The sequence below is a fragment of the Lipotes vexillifer genome, unplaced genomic scaffold (genome assembly GCF_000442215.2).
Source record: "Lipotes vexillifer unplaced genomic scaffold, Lipotes_vexillifer_v1.1 scaffold1168, whole genome shotgun sequence".
NCBI lineage: Eukaryota > Metazoa > Chordata > Mammalia > Artiodactyla > Lipotidae > Lipotes > Lipotes vexillifer.
In genome coordinates this window covers 1,336,483-1,355,469 of record NW_006799230.1, presented here as the reverse complement: position 1 = coordinate 1,355,469, position 18,987 = coordinate 1,336,483, and the positions used below count along the sequence as shown (strand labels likewise).

At 35.3% G+C, this 18,987-nt stretch overlaps 1 protein-coding gene across 1 annotated transcript in view; it reads left to right on the top strand.

Annotated features, from left to right (window-relative positions):
- Positions 1–18,987, top strand: part of ITGAV (integrin subunit alpha V) — a 97,103-nt gene that overhangs the window by 42,735 nt on the left and 35,381 nt on the right. The window contains exons 6-13 of the mRNA XM_007471523.1: positions 3,479–3,570; positions 6,030–6,144; positions 12,010–12,071; positions 14,316–14,361; positions 16,943–17,068; positions 17,938–17,982; positions 18,743–18,786; positions 18,874–18,930. Of these exons, the coding sequence (XP_007471585.1) occupies positions 3,479–3,570; positions 6,030–6,144; positions 12,010–12,071; positions 14,316–14,361; positions 16,943–17,068; positions 17,938–17,982; positions 18,743–18,786; positions 18,874–18,930 (587 nt within the window). The remainder of the gene's footprint in view (positions 1–3,478; positions 3,571–6,029; positions 6,145–12,009; positions 12,072–14,315; positions 14,362–16,942; positions 17,069–17,937; positions 17,983–18,742; positions 18,787–18,873; positions 18,931–18,987) is intronic.

Genomic DNA, 18,987 nt, shown 5'->3' with positions numbered 1-18,987 from the left:
CCCGCGTCTCCTGCATCGGCAGGCGGACTCTCAAGCACTGCGCCACCAGGGAAGCCCGACATTGACATTTTTGAGGAAACTATACCAGGTGTCTTGTAGGCAGGAATATTGTATTGGTAAGAATATAGTGATGTTGGGTCTGCGTGTCTTTTTTTTTTTTTTAACAAATTTATTTATTTATTTATTTATTTATCTTTGGCTGTGTTAGGTCTTCGTTGCTGTGTACGGGCTCTCTCTAGTTGCGGCAAGTGGGGGCTACTCTTCGTTGCGGTGCATGGGCTTCTCATTGCGGTGGCTTCTCTTGTTGTGGAGCACAGGCTGCAGGTGCGTGGGCTTCAGTAGTTGCAGCATGCGGGCTCAGTAGTTGCGGCACACGGGCTCTAGAGCGCAGGCTCAGTAGTTGTGGCGTATGGGCTTAGTTGCTCCATGGCATGTGGGATCTTCCCAGACCAGGGATCGAACCCATGTCCCCTGCATTGGCAGGTGGATTCTTAGCCACTGAGCCACCAGGGAAGTCCCTACATCTCTCTCTCTTTTTTCTGAATCGAAGTTTTAGAGTGTGAGGAAATACATGGAGTCTTAAATTAATTTGAGTACCACCTCTCTAATATGATACTTTCGTTCATGGAAGATTTCCTCTAATATAGAAAAGTTTTGCTTCTGCTTTAACATCTCTAGGGTCTTGCTGAAAAGGCTGTTTTAAATGAAAGCAGAAGCAGGAGGTAGCAGTTGTGAGAATGCTGTACTTTTTGTTCAGATACATTAGATCATAAAGTCAGTTCCCTCAGGCTAAGCTTACCTGAGTTTATCATGATGCTTATGGTCTCAAGGGACAATGAATAGAAGTGAATCCCTCCAAGCACTGACTGTTTCACTGTCATACTGTATTTCTCCTGCTTCATTAATGTAAGGGGGGAAAGTGCCTTTATTTCCTCTGTAGAAAAGAATAGAATAGAAAGCCAGTAAAACAGTGAGAGAACACAGTTAGCTTGCAGTGGAATTTTTTAAAAATCCTATTAAATAACTTGTAAGCATATATTTTATGGCTAAAATCCTTGAAAAAACTATTAATTGAATCCAGTTCTTCCAAGGGCTGAGCTTCTTTGTAGTTGTAGGTTAGTCCATTTTGGATATAGCATTTTGTTTTTAGAACATATATTACTCAAACTGTGCTAGGCTATACTGCAGTAGCAACATGGTTTTGTTTTTTAATATACAAACAAATACCCAGGTCTCAATCACTTAAAAAAGGATAATTTCTTGCTCATGTCATCATCTTGTGTGGGTCATTTGGCTATTCTTGGTGGTTTAGAAACTTGGACTGAGGCTGCTTCCTTAAGGGATTCCACACCATCTATTCTTTCAACCTCATGGCTGGGAGAAAGAAAACATGGAGAATACCTATCCACTGTTTTTGTTTTATTTTGTTTTTTAAAATGAAATGACAATTTGAGATTTTTTCACATATAAGTGATATAATGAAGTGTTTGTCTTTCTGTGTCTGGCTTATTTCACTTATCATAATGTCTTCTAGGTCCATCCATGTTGGTGCACGTGGTAGGATTTCTTTTCTTAAGGTTGAATAATATTCCATTTTAATTATATACCACATTTTCTTTTTTTCATTCACTTGACCATAGACATTTAGGTTGCTTCACACCTTGACTATTGTGAATAATGCTTCAGTGAACATGGGAGTACAGAGATCTCTTCAAGGTAGTGGTATCATTTCCTTCAGCTATATACCTGGAGTGGGATTGCTGGATCATACACTAGTTCTGTCTTTAATTTCTTGAGTAGCCTCCCTACTGTTTTCCATAATGGCTGCACCAATTTACATTGCCAGCCAACAGTGTTATCAGGGTTCCCTTTTCTCCACATCTTCTGATAATAGCCTTCTTAATTGATATGAGATGATATCTTATTGTGGTTTTGATTCGCATTTCCTTGATGACTACTGAGCTCATATCCACTCTTAACTGACTTGAATTGGAAGGGACACATGCCACTTTTGCTCTTAGCAGAACTCATTTTATAGATAAAAATGAGTTATGTGGCTTTAACCTAACTATGGGAGGATGCGAAATGTAAGGGAGCACGTGAACTGTTAGGTGATCTATAGTTCACTGATGTGTGAGGTCGGCATGTGAACATAGGCTTCAAAGGCAAGCCAGCTACTGTTGGGAAACCTTGATTCACATGGTAAAAGGCATGTACTAGCTAGTTTGTTCCTCCTTCCTCCCTCCCTTTACTAGTAAATGGTGCCTTTGTGACCACTGACAAAAAACAGTGAGTGGTGTTTAGACTACAGATAGAGGACTTTGGAAATTGACACATTAAAATTTTTTTTGCAAAACAATGAAAATGTTCAAAGAATAGTACAACTAATATGTTAACACCTTGCATCTTGCCTAGATGACATCTGGCATTATTGAAATGATCATTAATTATATATAACTCTTCAATTGGTCTTAAGTCCTCAGAATGGAATTGAATAACCATAAGCACTACCTTAGATGGGTGGGGTTTAGGGAGTAGATTTAACCAAACCTTTTGATGATATTAATATGTTGGCTGGCATTCTTAAAATTGACACTTGTCTGATGTATTTGTCCAATACAGTTATTGAAATATATGTTTATAAGGAATAATTATTATAAACAGATTTTAAGAGGAACAGACTGGACTTTAAAAACAGTCTCTCCTTCCCCAAATACCTTATGCGTATATTTCTGTAATTTTTTCATTGAACAGATCAAGAGCTTTCTCATGGAAAAGATTTTTATCTTTATCTTTTTAAATCTACAGTGCTTTACGTGAGTGCCTGGTATATCAGGAATAATTTCCTCAATAATGTAGGCTGAAAAATAAGTGTTTGCATGTAGTGTGCCAAATCGAATTCTTTTTCCAACCAGCCAAATCATGTGTTCTGGATTCTGACTCACGTTATAATGTCATTGGTAAGATCTTAGTCTTTTACTAAGTGTTAGTGTAGTGTTAGCTAAGTGTTTTACTAAGTCTTTAGTCTTTGACTAAGTGTTAGCTAGTGTTCTGTAAAGGTGTTTCATAGCCTTCTATTTTTGTAAATATCTTCATGCCACAGAAAGAACTTCTGGGAGTACAGAAGGTAATCATAAGTGTTTAATAGTTAATTTTCTTACAATTTAGCAACTGGAAAATTTCACATACTGTTACTTTTTCACTTCTGCATTATGATAATTGGTAGGATTAATAACAAATCTGAGACACTTCTAAGTCATCCTGTATTTTATTTTTTCTGATTAGTTGAAAATCCCCAATGTGTGTAAAGTATATGAGATAAATAGCCAGTGTACTATTTAATTAATCAAAGGCACACTAGTTATAAACCTGGTTGGATCGAAAGAAACTATGTTATACTAAGTAAGAATATTTTGTTTCTCACCCCTCACAGTTTTTTTTTTAAATTATTTTTAAACTTAATTTAATTTTATTTTAGGCAATAGAGATTATGCCAAGGATGATCCGTTGGAGTTTAAGTCCCATCAGTGGTTTGGAGCATCTGTGAGGTCAAAACAGGATAAAATTTTGGTAAGTGTTTTAGATATTTAATAAGTTAACTTTAGTCAATTTATGTGGGAACACAGGAAGTTTTATGCTTGAAAGCTGATAGTAAAATTCAGTGTGCTAAAGGGCAGAGAGTTTAATTGGATAACTTAGCTCTGATCAAAGGCCACCGCTTCTAAGGATACCCTCTCACCCTTCACAGACTTGGCTTTTGCTACTTTCACCTTCATTCCTACATTGTTCATTTTTTTTGCCCTGCTCGATGGTTCCCATCAGTTTGTTTCTATCCAGCCAGGTTTAGGAATAGTGTGCCTTTGATTAATCAAATGCCCTAGTACCTCCTCTCCTTACGAATAAAACACCCTGCCTTTGCCTCATCGTCCCCTCTGCTATAGTCCCCTTCCTTTGCTCCCCTTTTCAAAGACTTGTTGAAAGTGGTTTCTATAGTAACCATCTCCACTTCCTCACTTCCCATCCTCTTCCCAACCCCTCCTGTCAGGCTCAGGTAGGCATGGGCAAGGTCATCCTTGACTTGCAGGTCAAGAATACTTTTCTTGCCCCCTCAAAACCATTCAACAAGGTCATTTGACCCATGCTTTTTGAAATACTTTTCTTTCCTTGGCTTCTGGGACTCTGTACTTTTCTGGTTTTCCCCTTTACCGCTGGTCGCTCTTTTGCCATCTCCTTTAATAGCTCTGCTTCAGCTCAGCTTCTAAATGTTGAGGTGTCTCTGAGCTTTGTTCTGGGCCCTTGTCTTTTTCAACTACACCTTTTACCTAGCTGCTCCTATCCTATCCTGTGGCTCTGAATACAATCTATATATCATAATCCCCAAATCTATAGCTCTAGCTCTTAATTCTCCTTGGATCTTTAGAGGTTGTATTTCCAAACTACCAATATGACATTTCCATTTGTATATCTCATATATTATTCAAAATGAATGTGGACCAAAATGGAACTGTTACCCTCCATCATAAAGGAAAAACCACAAAAATAAGTATTTCCGTATAAACTTCCCCATCTTAGAGGCACGACTCTCTACCCCATCCACCAGCAAGCCCTGTCAGTTCTGTCTCCAGCTTCCGGAATATATCCCACGGCCCTCAGTAAATCATCATCTCCACTATTTCTACCCTGTACCAAGCCACCGTCGTTCATCACCTGGGTCAGTGCAGTGGCTGTTCTCATCCCTCTGCTTCCTCTCTTGCCCCAGCTACAACCCATTCTTTATAGAAGGACCAGAGTGAACCAGAGCATTTCACCTGCCTGATTCAAACAGTGAAGCAGCTTTTCATCACTCTCAGGGTAAAAATCTCATGCTCATCCTGGTTTTTATAAGTATCTGTGTAATCCAGTCACCAGCTGCTTTCTCTTTGGTATAATCTCACTCCACCTCACATGTGTAGCTATACTAGTCTTTTTATTCCTTCCATACCAAGTCATTTCAGTTAGATCCTTAGTGTTTGTCCCTCTGCCTATCTTATGCTCATCTTACTGCTTTTCACTTGGGCTGGCTCCTTGTCATTCTGATTTCAGCTCTACTTTCATTTCCTCAGAGAGCCCTTCCCTATTTTAACTACTTGCATAGTATTTATTATTTTCTTCTTTTTTCCATCGGATTGTGGGGCATCAGGGAAGGATTTGTTTAGGAAGTGAAATTTCGGCAGAGCTTCAAAGGATGTGTCAAATTTTAGCAATTGGAGTTGAAGGGAGAGGTTGAGAATGGTGGCATTCTAGGCAGAAGGCGGTACAAAGAAGCAAAAATATGCAGAAGTGGCAAATACTCCACTCTGGAGCATCAGGTACATGTAGAGAAGTGGCAGTGATTTCTTACTTTAAGTTTTTAGGGTAAATATAAAGTAGCCCTGTGTTATCTGTAGTGTTTGTATTAAAATGTTTTGCTTCAAAGGATATTAGAGAAAATTCATTGAATTTTTTTCCAGCAAATTAAATTGTTATACTTTGGTAGATTACTATGCTGTTAAAAAACATGCATTCTACCACTTTTACATGGTGTTGAAGTCTATAACTCTGAAAGCAAAAAGGTCATAGTTTATTTGCAAAGTAAATAAAATAAGCACTGCAAATTCTTTTACTCTCTTCTTACTTGATAAATTATTTGCTTTATAACTTAGGGATATATTCTACACACATGAGAGTGTTATTTAGTTAAATATTGATTTGGTCTGTGCCCTTCAGTTTAGCACCTAATGTCAAGAAAGGTGCTACTCAAAATAATGATTTTGCTATTTTGGAAAAAAAAAAACCTAGACTCCAAATACGGCCTTTAGAAGCATATGAAAAGAGTACTTTAAAAATCTTTATCCACTACTGTGATAAGGAATTTAAGGTAAAGGAAAGGTTTGATTAATTTTTATAAATGCTTATAAAGGGATATTGTAATCTGAGGTAGTATAGATTATATGAAACACTAATTTTTTTCCAGAGAATTTTTATGTGTGGACTACCCCCTTTGGTTTCAGGCCTGTGCCCCACTGTACCACTGGAGGACTGAAATGAAACAGGAGAGAGAGCCTGTTGGAACATGCTTTCTTCAGGATGGTACAAAGACTGTTGAGTATGCTCCATGCAGATCAAGTATGTATAGGAAATTGACCAGCTTTTACAAAGAGGTTTGGGAAGCCTAGGCTGTTAAAAAAGTGTGTGTGTGTGTGTGTGTGTGTGTGTGTGTGTTAAAATTTGTAGACATATGGTGCTATTTGATGACAGCAAAATGAAGGCAATTTTATTAATGTAAAGAAATTTAGAATATGCAGTCAACAGGCTTATCTTTCTCCCTAAGAACTAGTTTTCATCTTCCTTGGTCAGTAATAATTAATATTTGATTTTGGAAATCTGCATTTTTAGTCACTATTAGTCAAAAGGTGCTCCCTTGAGCTTCTCTAACAGAGATGCAGACCCCACAGCTAACGATTCTGATTCAGCAGATCTGGGTCAGGCCTAGCTACCTTCATTTTTAACAGACTCTACAAGGTAATTCTGATGGATACCAAAATTTGAGAACTGCAGCTCTATATTAATAATGATGTTAAAAGTAAAAAATAATTGTCATAAGGAGCCAGAGTTTTTATAGGAAGGTGAAACATTGGGCTCAGGAGTCGGAGTCTGAATGTCCTTGCTTTTAATCAGTCTCTTTGTCAGTCTGTCGACTAAGCTCACTCCTCTTGATCTAAAAGATCTCACCCTGTTCTCTAATATTATTTGAAATTTCCAATGAAATTTATATTGTGACTAAAGATGATTGTGAGCACTTGTAATTCTGATTATGCTTTTCCAAACTCTGTATACTTTTTCCTTCTTGGAGATTGCAGTCCTTTTGCTTCTCCACTATTGTTGAATTGGCCACCACTCCAGATCCTCTTTATATCAGAAACATAAAAATAGCTTCTTGAAATGCAGTGTGGTGTTTATACCTGGAGCACTTTTTAGGTCATTACTTTTTCTCTTCCACTGGTCACCAGGTAGTGTAGTAAAGAGAAGTAATAACAAAAGTACAACATGCAAGACTCTTATTGCTAGACTTTTTTTCCATGTTAGGTAACTTGTGACACCAAAGTATCTATTTAGTCTTCAAAATTCTAAGCAGTTGAACCTCTGAGAAATTGCAAAATGATTTCATTAAACACTTATTTCTTAGCCCACTGCCCTGGCCCTACTTGTTGTAAGTGGGAGGTAAACATGAAAAGAATGATACGTACCCATAACGACTTTATTAGAGTAGGTCAGAAAGCACACCCTGCGAGAATGGAGGAGGTGTGCAGATTTATCCTCAGTGTCTGACTACACCACCTTCTCATTGGTGTTTTGGTCATAGTACTGTTGTCTTTGGTGGCATGTGGAAAATGTGAGGACTAAATTTGTGTTTTTAATTTCTGTATTGCAAAAATGTTCCTATGGTGAGAAGATAATTTCGTAGCTCTGAAGGATGAGCTAACCCTTATGTGCCAGGCTTGTAACCTATTGTTTATGTGATTGACACACCTGTAAAATCACCTTTACTCTTTTCTGATACATGTGGGAACTGAGATCCAGACAATTGAAGTCATTTTTTTCCTACATCTTATGGTAGTGAGTGATCTAATGAGGATTTTAACCCAGGTCTGTCTTATTCCAAAGGAATCTTTTCCCTGTATTACTAACAATAGAAAATGTTTTCCATTTCTATTTCCTCTGTATTAAGCACAACTTTTCTACAGAGAATACTGCTTTCAAAAGTGCAGGTTCGGGGCTTCCCTGGTGGTGCAGTGGTTGAGAATCTGCCTGCCAATGCAGGGGACACGGGTTCGAACCGTGGTCTGGGAAGATCCCACATGCCGCGGAGCAACTGGGCCCTTGAGCCACAACTACTGAGCCTGTGCGTCTGGAGCCTGTGCTCCGCAACAAGAGAGGCCAAGATAGTGAGAGGCCTGTGCACCGTGATGAAGACTGGCCCCCGCTCGCCTCAACTAGAGGGGGCCCTCACACAGAAACGAAGACCCAACACAGCCAAAAATAAATAAATAAATAAATTTATTTATTAAAAAAAAAAATAATAGTCACAGGACAAGGCAGCTCCCATTCTACCATTTAACAGCTTAGAATACTATTCACATGTCATGAAAATTGCTAAACATTACAAGGGAAACACTTTAAAAAAAAAAAGAAAAAAGTGCAGGTTTGTATAATTCCTGATGTAAGAGGACAAGAACCCTTCTGAAAACAAGCATTCTAACGATGATCCCTTGAGGATATACTGCCATGTTCAGCTAGTATTTTTCATCATTTTGCCTCTTCAGTAACGAACAGTTCTCTTCTTAACATGTATTTAAAGGATTAAGACTGCGTGATGTAGCTGCTCATAATGCTTTCACTTATTTGGTTTAAGCACAGACATTTTAACCTTATTTTCTGAAGTATTTAACATCCAAGTCAGATCAGCAAACTATGGCTTGTGAGTCTGTTTTTGTAAATAAAGTTTTATTGGAACATAGCCACACCCATTTGTTTACATGTTATCTATAAAGGGAGAGTTGAGTCCTTGCCACGGAGACTGTATAGCCCCTAAGCCTAAAACATTTATTACCTGGCCCTTTACAGAAGATGTTTGCTGATCCCCGATCTCAATAGTAATACCTCAAATATTAGAAAAAGCAGAGAGAACAATCTTAAAAATATCAAAGTGAATGCCTTTCTTCCTAATAAGCTGGCTTTCAGTATCTCTTGATCATTGTATGTACTTTAGGGCTCAACCTTTGAAGTATTAAGCTACCTGCAGCCCAAAGTGCAAGGGGCAACCTGCCCAGAGAAGAACGCTCAAGAGTGGGAATCTCAGAACTTGGGTTATATTCTTGCACTCTGCCAACAACCTGTATATCTATAGTCATGGGTGATTCATCACTTGTAAAATGCTGATTTAGGCAAAAGACTTCAGAGATGCAATTTTTGTATTTTATGTCTTTTTCATACTTCAATAAATTGTGTAACCCAATGGCTGATTTTACACGAGGCTGCCAGTTTTGTAGGGCTACATTGCCAACTTCTTGATAACTGCTTGTTTTGGTGGTAGTAGTTTGTGGGTTTTGTTGTTGTTCATTTGTTTGTTGTTTGCTTTCTTTTTTTTAACACCTTTATTGGAGTATAATTGCTTTACAATGGTGTGTTAGGTTCTGCTTTATAACAAAATGAATCAGCTATACATATACATATACATATATCCCCATATCTCCTCCGTCTTGCGTCTCCCTCCCACCCTCCCAATCGCTCTAGGTGGTCACAGAGCACTGAGCTGATCTTCCTGTGCTATGCAGCTGCTTCCCACTAGCTATCTATTTTACATTTAGTAGTATATATAAGTCCATGCCACTCTCTCATTTCCTCTCAGCTTACCCTTAACCCTCCCCGTGTCCTCAAGTCCATTCTCTACATCTGTGTCTTAATTCCTGTCCTGCCCCTAGGTTCTTCATAACCAATTTTTTTTTTTTTTAGATTCCATATATATGTGTTAGCATACGGTATTTGTTTTTCTCTTTCTGACTTACTTCACTCTGTATGACAGACTCTGGGTCCACCCACCTCATGCTTTTGTTTTTAATGTGACCTATATGGATCTGTGGAACGTCACTCTATAAAAGTTTACCTTGTTACTGATTATGTTTGCTTTTGGCTTCTCATTACTGTATCTATGACCATTCTTGGCATTATACAATAGGCTAAATGTCTTTCTGTTCTAAAAGTGCCTGAACCACAAATCATATGATTTAAATACTCTTTCATCTCCATGCTCAGACTGAGTCTTTGTTCTTTCTGTCTACTTTCTGATGATAATGTTATTTGCATATAGATTTTTCTCAGTTGTGATTTCTAGTTTGTTTTTTCTTCCCCTTGATGGTTGCTTAGGGAATTATAAATGCACTGCTGGCTTGAGATAGTGCAGCCTAGTGGTGTAGACACTCCTCACCTCAGATCCATGCTCTTTCATTTACTGGGTGGTTTACCATAGTCAAGTTCCTTAATTTCTGTGAGCCTCAGTTTTCTTATATGTAAATTGTGACTAATAATAGTGTCTCTCATAGAATTGCTGTATAGATTTTAAAAGATTTTAAATGCTTTAGTATGGTACTGGGCTCACAGTAAGGGCTTAATAAACATTAGCTGCTCTTACTATCATAAACAATAACATTATTTATAATATTGTCAGGCTTAACAAATAGCAGAAATATTAATTGTCCATAGAAATAAAAACAAAAGCCTTCACTGAAATAGATTATAGTCAACATAAAATTCTTTACATTCGCACTGTTTAATAGGTACCTGTTAAAATTTTAAAGGACGGTTATGTTTCTAGCTGGATGTTCTGGGAAACCAAATAAAGTAGATAATTGTACAGTATGATAATCAAAAAAGGATGTCTTTATAAATAGCTTGAAATAGTTCCCCAGATGCAACTCGAATAAAGGAAATAAACGGCTGACTTGAGGTCAGAGCAGAATTCCTTAGTATGATTCACTAGACACTGGGAGCCCCAGCCCTGCATTTTCCCATTGCCTCTTGGTTAGAAAAACTTACATTGGGGTTGCATTATACTCTTGAGGCTATTTTCTAAAAAAATTTCTAAATTTAGATATTAAGTGTGTAATCTTGGGGCAGTTCCCAGGTTTTAAAACGCGTTCAAAATTTTAGATGGGAGTATTTGACAAAAATTCTTGCGAGTTGTCCTCATGACTGAAAGTAGATATTTTTGGTTCCTGTATTTGGGTGGCAAATACAGGAATACTATAGCAAAATTATTTAGCTATTGTGACATTGACTACAAGAATTCCTTGATGACTGAAGAGCAGCTGTTTTTCATTGTTGCTTATTATCCTCAAAATAAAACAAGGAAGAGTCTTCAGGCTCACTGTTACTTCTGGGTACAGTATTACTCATGATTAGAGTTAATTTATTATTAATAAGAGTTAAATATTATTGGCCAATTTAATAATTGAGTATAAAGGAGTAAAACAATTGAGTCTATTATCATTTGGAGAATACTTAAAAGTGTCATGTTTAAAAAAGTTGACTTTCTAAATGTGTTGTGAGAGTAGTTTTCGTATTTTGCTCATTGCAGAATATTAAATTAGGGTGTGGCCATCTCCCCAAATTCTGAACTACTTTTTTTCAGGTTTGTTGTTGTTGTTGTATATAAATGTATATATAGGAAATGTATCAGGAATGTAGGTATCTCCTTTAAGTATTCATAATAACTTAGTGAAGACCTAACAACTGTAGGAGAATAATAGTAAGAAATAGAAATTTCAGATTGGAGTTTTTTAACTCAAAGATTACAACTCATCATTGTTTTATGAAATCAAAGTATGAGTCATAACCAGTAATTTTTAAAAAATGGAATGAAATATAATGTGTGTATGTTGGGTTGTGTGGGCTGTGATATAAACTATAATCTTGTGGGTTGTGGTTAAAAATAAAAAGTTTGAAATCCACCATCTTAGGTGATCTTTCTGTCCCCTGCTGACTGGTCCAGGTACTTTCATCTCTCTCTGTTGCCATTTCTGATTAATGGGTGCTGGTAAACTTGCATACTAACTTTTTTTTTTTTTTTTTGCGGTACGTGGGCCTCTCACTGCCGTGGCCTCTCCCGTTGCAGAGCACAGGCTCCAGACGTGCAGGCTCAGCGGCCATGGCTTGTGGGCCCAGCTGCTCCGCGGCATGTGGGATCCTCCCGGACCGGGGCACGAACCCGTGTCCCCTGCATCGGCAGGCGGACTCCCAACAACTGCGCCACCAGGGAAGCCCCATACTAACTTTTTTAGAATGTGTTAATAACTCATTAAGTGCCTGAGTGAATGAACACTCTCAGAGACTAGTACATTATCTTACAGTTAGAGTGATATCAGATTTTTCTCATGTTTTGTTTTGTGTTGTTTGTTTTGGGGTTTGTGTATATTTCCAATCTTTTTATTTTAGAAAATATTGATGCTGATGGACAGGGATTTTGTCAAGGAGGATTCAGCATTGATTTTACTAAAGTAAGTTCTCATTTAAGACTGAGTGAGATTCAGATCTACCTTATTATCTAAGCCATGGTTAAAAATTAACTGGTTAATACTTCAGATTCTCTATAACTATTACCTGTTTTATGAAAACAGCCAATAAAAATGACCCATGCATTTTGATATCCGTTGCTTTATATTATTCTCTCCTTAGGAGACATTGCTTGTTTGAAATAGGCATCAAAATGGAATGAAAGACAGTAGAAAATCTCCTGAGTAGAAGATAGATAGCTGTTATGACTTAATATTAATATTAGAATTTCCAGTTGGATAAATCTATAGACTATTAAACCTTTCTATTTTTCTTTTTTTTTTTTTTTTGCAGTACGCGGGCCTCTCACTGTTGTGGCCTCTCCCGTTGCGGAGCACAGGCTCCGGACGCGCAGGCTCAGCGGCCATGGCTCACGGGCCCAGCCGCTCCGCGGCACATGGGATCTTCCCAGACCGGGGCACAAACCCGTGTCCCCTGCATCAGCAGGCGGACTCTCAACCACTGCGCCACCAGGGAAGCCCTAAACCTTTCTATTTTTGACTGAAATTGAGTTTTTGTAAAAGCTAGCAATGGGAGCTTTCTTACAAAATCAGAGTTTAGTTACATAAAAGTTGAAAAACATGCTTATTTACCATCTATTATGTGCCTACAGGCAACAAGTAAAGTTGAAGCAATTTAATTATTGTAAGAAATCTCATATACAGGGCTCTATGTATTTTTAACTAAGCTGATATGCTCTCTAGAGTTGATAGTTTTTAAGCTATTTTTTAAAAATAAGAATTCCATTTATATTTTCAAAGGAAATTTTTCTTAAGTACTTTTCTTTATGTAATTTTCTTTTGTGTGTGTGTGGGTTTTTTTTTGTGGGGGATATATGAACATTTTGAATATCAAATTGAGACTATTAATTACTCCTAGAGTAATTACTCCTAGAGAAGTCTCAAAAAACACTGCTTGGTTAAAAGTAGAGCTTCCTTAGAAAGCTTAGTATGGCTTTCTTAGAAAATGCAAACAGAAGTGCCTTAAATTTGTTAAAACAACAGAAACTATAATCATGATTCAGAAAAACGAATAAAGCATTTTCTTATTTTTTTAAATTTGTGTTTTATCTGTATTAAAATTTTTTTCTAGATTAGGTACTGGTAATTATAGTTGACTCTCCTTATTAAGTAATTGATTTTAATTCACTCAATTTGAAATTCATAATTCAAAACTTATTCATAATTACTTATAATTTAAAATTTAAGGAAGCAAAACAAAGAGAGGTAAAGTATATTAATGCATATTAGGTTTCAACTCATATGATGTGTTTTCAAATTGGTGTTGTATTAAAGCAAAAAGTGTCCTTATTTTCTGTACTTATGCCAGTACAACTATAACCCCAGAAATATTCCCATACTATGAACAGTCATTGCTATATTAACTGTTTGCTTTCTTCAACTCATTTCTGAAAAATGGTGTCATTTTAAAGCAGACAACTTAGAAATATCTTTTACCATCTTTTAGCCATGGCCAGAGGTTGTTGAAAGCTTGAAAGGCTATATGTCCATTTGGAGAGAGAAAAATTTTCTCTTAACCTCCAGCAAGAGGAAATTTTAAAAATATTATGTTCAAACACTAACTACCTTGAATTAGATACTTACAGTTTGTTACAGATGTAAGAAATGCTAGTCAAGTATAATTTGTATATATAATATACCCTGAAAAATTTACCCTCTAACCTCACTCTTGTATAGATATGCAAGACACTAAAAGTTTTCCTTTAGCTGAAAAATTTTTAATGATTATTAGAAAGGGAATTTGCCTATGTAGTCACAAAGGTAATATACAGAATTAAGGAGTGACTTTTTTTCTTCCTGTAACCAATAATACTATGCTGATGGCACTTCATACCGCGTGTGTGAAGCAGCCAAGATCTACGAATCTATATGTATATATATGTTTGTATATTTTCACATATTAAGTGAATATATTATAAGTTTCCTTTTTGATATTTATTGCATTGTGTTTTAGAAAAAGTATAGTGAAAATTACTGAATTAGATGAGTTTAAGACATGATTTTGTTTGCTTTAATATATACATGTTTAATATATGCATATAATATTTGCATATATATGTCATATATACATATATACTTGTATATGTAGCTTTTATGTTTATTACATTGCTCTCCATTTTTAAAGCTACCTGTTTTAAAATATGTATCTTTTTGTTTGATTTAATCTAGGCTGACAGAGTACTTCTTGGTGGTCCTGGTAGCTTTTATTGGCAAGGTAGGTTAATCTTTTAAAAACTACCCAATATTGACTGTGTTTCAGACTCATCTGGCTTATCATGTGCCTATGAGACTTTTCAAATTATTTTAAACAAAGAAATGGAAAAATAAAATTTAAATGTATAATCACTATCTTTGAATAAATTGTATAAAAATTGTATACAGTTTTTTTTAAAAAGGACTATAACATCATATAAGGTGTATGTAAAATATATAAATATATAACATAATATATAATGTATATTATATATATTCCTAATAGAAAATAAACTGAATATTTTAAAAGCAAATTATAAAGTAAATTAATAAAATAATTTAAAATAATTTTTATTGTTTATGATATGTACTTTTTCATCTCTGTACTTCAGAGGAAATGATGTAATTAAGCGTTAGAAAGTGTGTGGAACTGATTTGTAATAGGTAAATTGTGGCCTTCCAAAAGCTCATGGTTTTAAACTTAATTTGAATTTGCACATTAAAATATTTAAATGGTTATTTTCTCATTAATCACTGACATCAAGAATGATTTCTTTGTGTTTGGGGAGTTTTTTAAATAGAGGATCTTATTAAGTTTCAAAAGAATATATTAAACTGGCATTGGCGATTGATGTAAAGATAAAACACTACATTCTTTAGTCATTTTCTGAGGACTAATAAAATTACCATGTGAACAAATGTATAACAGATCATTATTTTCTGACAGTTTGAAAATAGGTAACTATATCTGCTTATTTTCTTAGTTTATGATTCATTTATCATTAGAGACACATTTATTTAGTCAATATAGTCACATGTTTATTTTTGCTAAAAAGTGCCGTTGACCAGATTCTGTTATTCAAGCATTGTCAATATTTGGAAGACCTGGAAAATCTATGACTATATTGATTTGCAAGTACTTTCTGATTCTGAATTTTACTTCTGTATTCTGCACTCTGCTTTCTTTACTTGCTTCCTTGTAGGAAAACCCGTGCTTTTGCTTTATAGAAAGGGAAACTAAAGAAAGAGATTTGCTGAAGGAAAACAGGATGGAAGGAAAATAAGAAGGAATGAGAAATGGGAATAAGTGAAAAATTGGAAGGGATGGCAAAGGAGAAAAAGAAAAATCAGGCAAAGAGGATTAGTATGAGAAACATACTAAAAGTGAAAAATTTGAATTTCTATGAATTGTACCTCTATTAGAAAATGAAATGATTTAGGAAAATTATACTTGAGATTTACAGTTTTACAATAAAAATTAAAGTAGCAGTTCTGACTCTATGTAAGAAAATAGATATTAATGCTTTCTAATTAGCTATAAAACATGGATTTATTTTTCTTCTTTACTGCTAGGTAAGTCATTCAGTGGAAGGGAGGGAAGTGTCTGATGAGCATGTGAGGGAACCAAAGATAGATTTTGTGATTCTCAGTCAGGACTCTTTGTTAACTCTGCCTTTTTAAGAGACACAGCTGTGAACATGTTTAAATGACTTGTTCTTTTAATACCTTGAGCATGCACAATGTATGCATTCCTGTTTATTATAAATTAGGACAGATACTATTAATATTATATTCATTAGAGATTTATTATAAATGGTATATAATATGTAACTGAAAACTCAGTGACTGGGCGGAGAATATTTTGTTTTAATAAGATTAAAATCAGCACGTTTCACCGTGACTAGGTAAGATATTAGGATGAATTTTTCTATAGATCTCAGAATTGTCTCTGTAAGAATAGAGAAAATGATAATGGTGTTTTATTCCAAAGACATGATAAACTTTCCTGTGTTCTTTGATTCAAGAAATATTTAATGAATCCCTCCTATGTGTTAGGTACTGTTTAGGCACAGAGGGTAAAGTAGTGACCCAGACAGAAAGTGTTTCTGCCCTACAAACTCAGCTTATGTGACTGGAAAAATTGGAACAAGATTAACATCTTTAGCTATTATGATTTTCTTTCTGAAATAGCAGAAATGAAGAGATTATTTTTCATATGTTATGCAGATGGCATTTGATAAATCAAACAACCTTTCTTGGGGCAGGGAGGCAGTCGATTTTTATGTAGTTGTCTGAATTTCTTGTGTACTTAATAACTTAAGGTTGGGAAGAAAAGTGAACTCACTCATTCAGGCTGCTTTCATAAAAATGTCCAAATAACTTGTTAAAAAAATCAGTTTAACAAATTATTATGAAGGTAAAAGTAATTATTTCAGTAGATTTTTCAAGTTCTAATTTGAAATTTGGTTTGGAAACAATCTTTGATTTTATGATTCCATTTATTTAACATTGATTTTTTTTAGTGAATTAAAACTAATACTGCATTTATAAATTTTTGTTTTTTAGCAGAGACTAATTTTAAGTAGTAGCTTGAATAGAAATAATTATGACTTAAAAATTAATCAAATTTCAGATTTAATATTATGAAGAAGAGTTACTTAAGGCTAATAATTAGAAAGACATATCTAATCTATTTTCTTTCATGCAGGTGCTATCCATCATCTGTGTCATAAAGTTCCCATTAGAAACTTGTCATTTATTTTATATATTTTTTTCAGGTCCACACATTTCAAATTATAATTTATTTTATGTATTTATTTCAGGTCAGCTCATTTCAGATCAAATAGCAGAAATTGTATCTAAATATGACCCCAAAGTTTATAGCATCAAGTATAATAACCAGTTAGCAACTCGGACTGCACAAGCTATTTTTGATGACAGTTACTTGGGTAGGTAAAATCAAAATATGGATTCATTTTCTCGTGTTGTGGTGGATTTGTCCTGTATTTACATATACTGCTTTCAGTAGGAAAATCTTTTATGTGAAATAGATTAAGATTTTCTTAAAATATAAGGAACATATTTGTTATGAGTACTTAGGTTATATTGTGTGTCAGTAACTGAAATTTAAGAGCATGATTATTAACACAATGATAATAATAATAGATAACCTTTAAGATATGCTTGGTCCATCCTGGGCATTGTTCTAAGTGCTTACTTGTATTAACTCATTTAGTCTTCACAACAGGTCTATGAAAGTGTACTAATGTTTTACTCCCATTTTATAGATAAAGAAACAGGCACAGAGAGGCAAAATAATTTGCCTAAAGCCCCTCACTTGTAACTTGCTTTTCTGAGATTCCAACCCAGGCAGTCTCACTCCTGAACTTTTATTCACTATGTTAAACTACAGCTTTGGTTTAGGATTTATTAACTTTTGTTCTCTCTCTTTAAATTTCTCATATTCATTAAACCAAATAATACACGACAGAAATAGTATTTTGCTGTTTGAGAAAACCTGTTATTTGTTGCTTCTTTATGATGAGTGCAGATTTACCCTGTTTTTAACTGACTCCTTTGTAAAGTTGATAAAACAGGTTTATATTTCTAACAGAGATATACTGTTTAAGTATTTAACTCCATTATTTTCTTTAAGATATATTTATCATACACATATGAATCTATTACTCCTAGAGGACAAAATATTACATAATTAAAGGAATTACTTGAAGATATTTTCCAGGAAAGCTTAGTCAGCAAGTACGCTGAAGATAACCAGTCCTGCCCTGATGGTGTCTTACCTTTGGTTCCCCTTTAGGTTACTCAGTGGCCGTCGGAGATTTCAACGGTGATGGCATAGATGGTATGATGCACTTGAACTATATTTAATCCTCTTAAAAAATATTAGACTAAGCATTTGAAACAAGTGGCATAGAAAATTTTCAGCAATTAAAGAGTTTTGAAATTGAACTTGGTCTCTGGTAAACTTTCTCTAGCAGCCAAGGGGGCTTAGGGCCTCAGTGACCTCTTGTCTGCTCCTTTCCAGCCCCCAGCACTTCAGTTATTTCTTCAGCTCCTTCATTCTTGATTTCAGCGGATTCAGTTCTCTTGGAGAGGCATAGTTTAATAGTTTCTTCTTTCTTCAGGCCCGTAATTTGTAACCTTCCAAGCTCTGTCAGTAAGGCTGTTACCTCATCCTCTCTCTGTTCATCTTCAGAGCTCAGTCTGGGGATCCTAGACTCTCCCTGATTTTGATCACATTTCTGTGCCACTGCCACCTCTACCCTGTTTCACTTTGCTCTGAATTATCTTTCATTACTGTATGTTTAGCTTTTCTTCATTCTTAAGCCCTTTTCTCTTGTCTCTTCTCTTTCACAAGACTGTGAATACCTTGAGGGCACACATGCATTTATTTGAGGTTCTCAAGAATCTTTCCATGTTTCGTAAAGATTTGATTTTGTGGTTAAAAAATGCTGGGGTCATTTATTATGGAGTACCAAGTTTTTAAAATCTCTTACTCATTGTCTACTGAAATAATACTTAAAGCTTTCTGACATAACCACTTATTCCTGTAGTTGCCAATACTGGCCTTAAAAATGAGTAATTAAGTTTTTTCTTTTCAGACTTTGTTTCAGGAGTTCCAAGAGCAGCAAGGACTTTGGGAATGGTAGGAAAGTTAAAAGGTGTTTTCTAAAAATATCTGGGTTGTTTTATATTTTACTCTATTTCATATGCTTTTGTTTTTCCTGCACAGGTTTATATTTATGATGGGAAAAATATGTCCTCCTTACACAATTTTACTGGTGAACAGGTATGCTTTTAAAGTGTTGTGTTTTGTTTTGTTTTGTTTTTCACTTAACATTTTAAC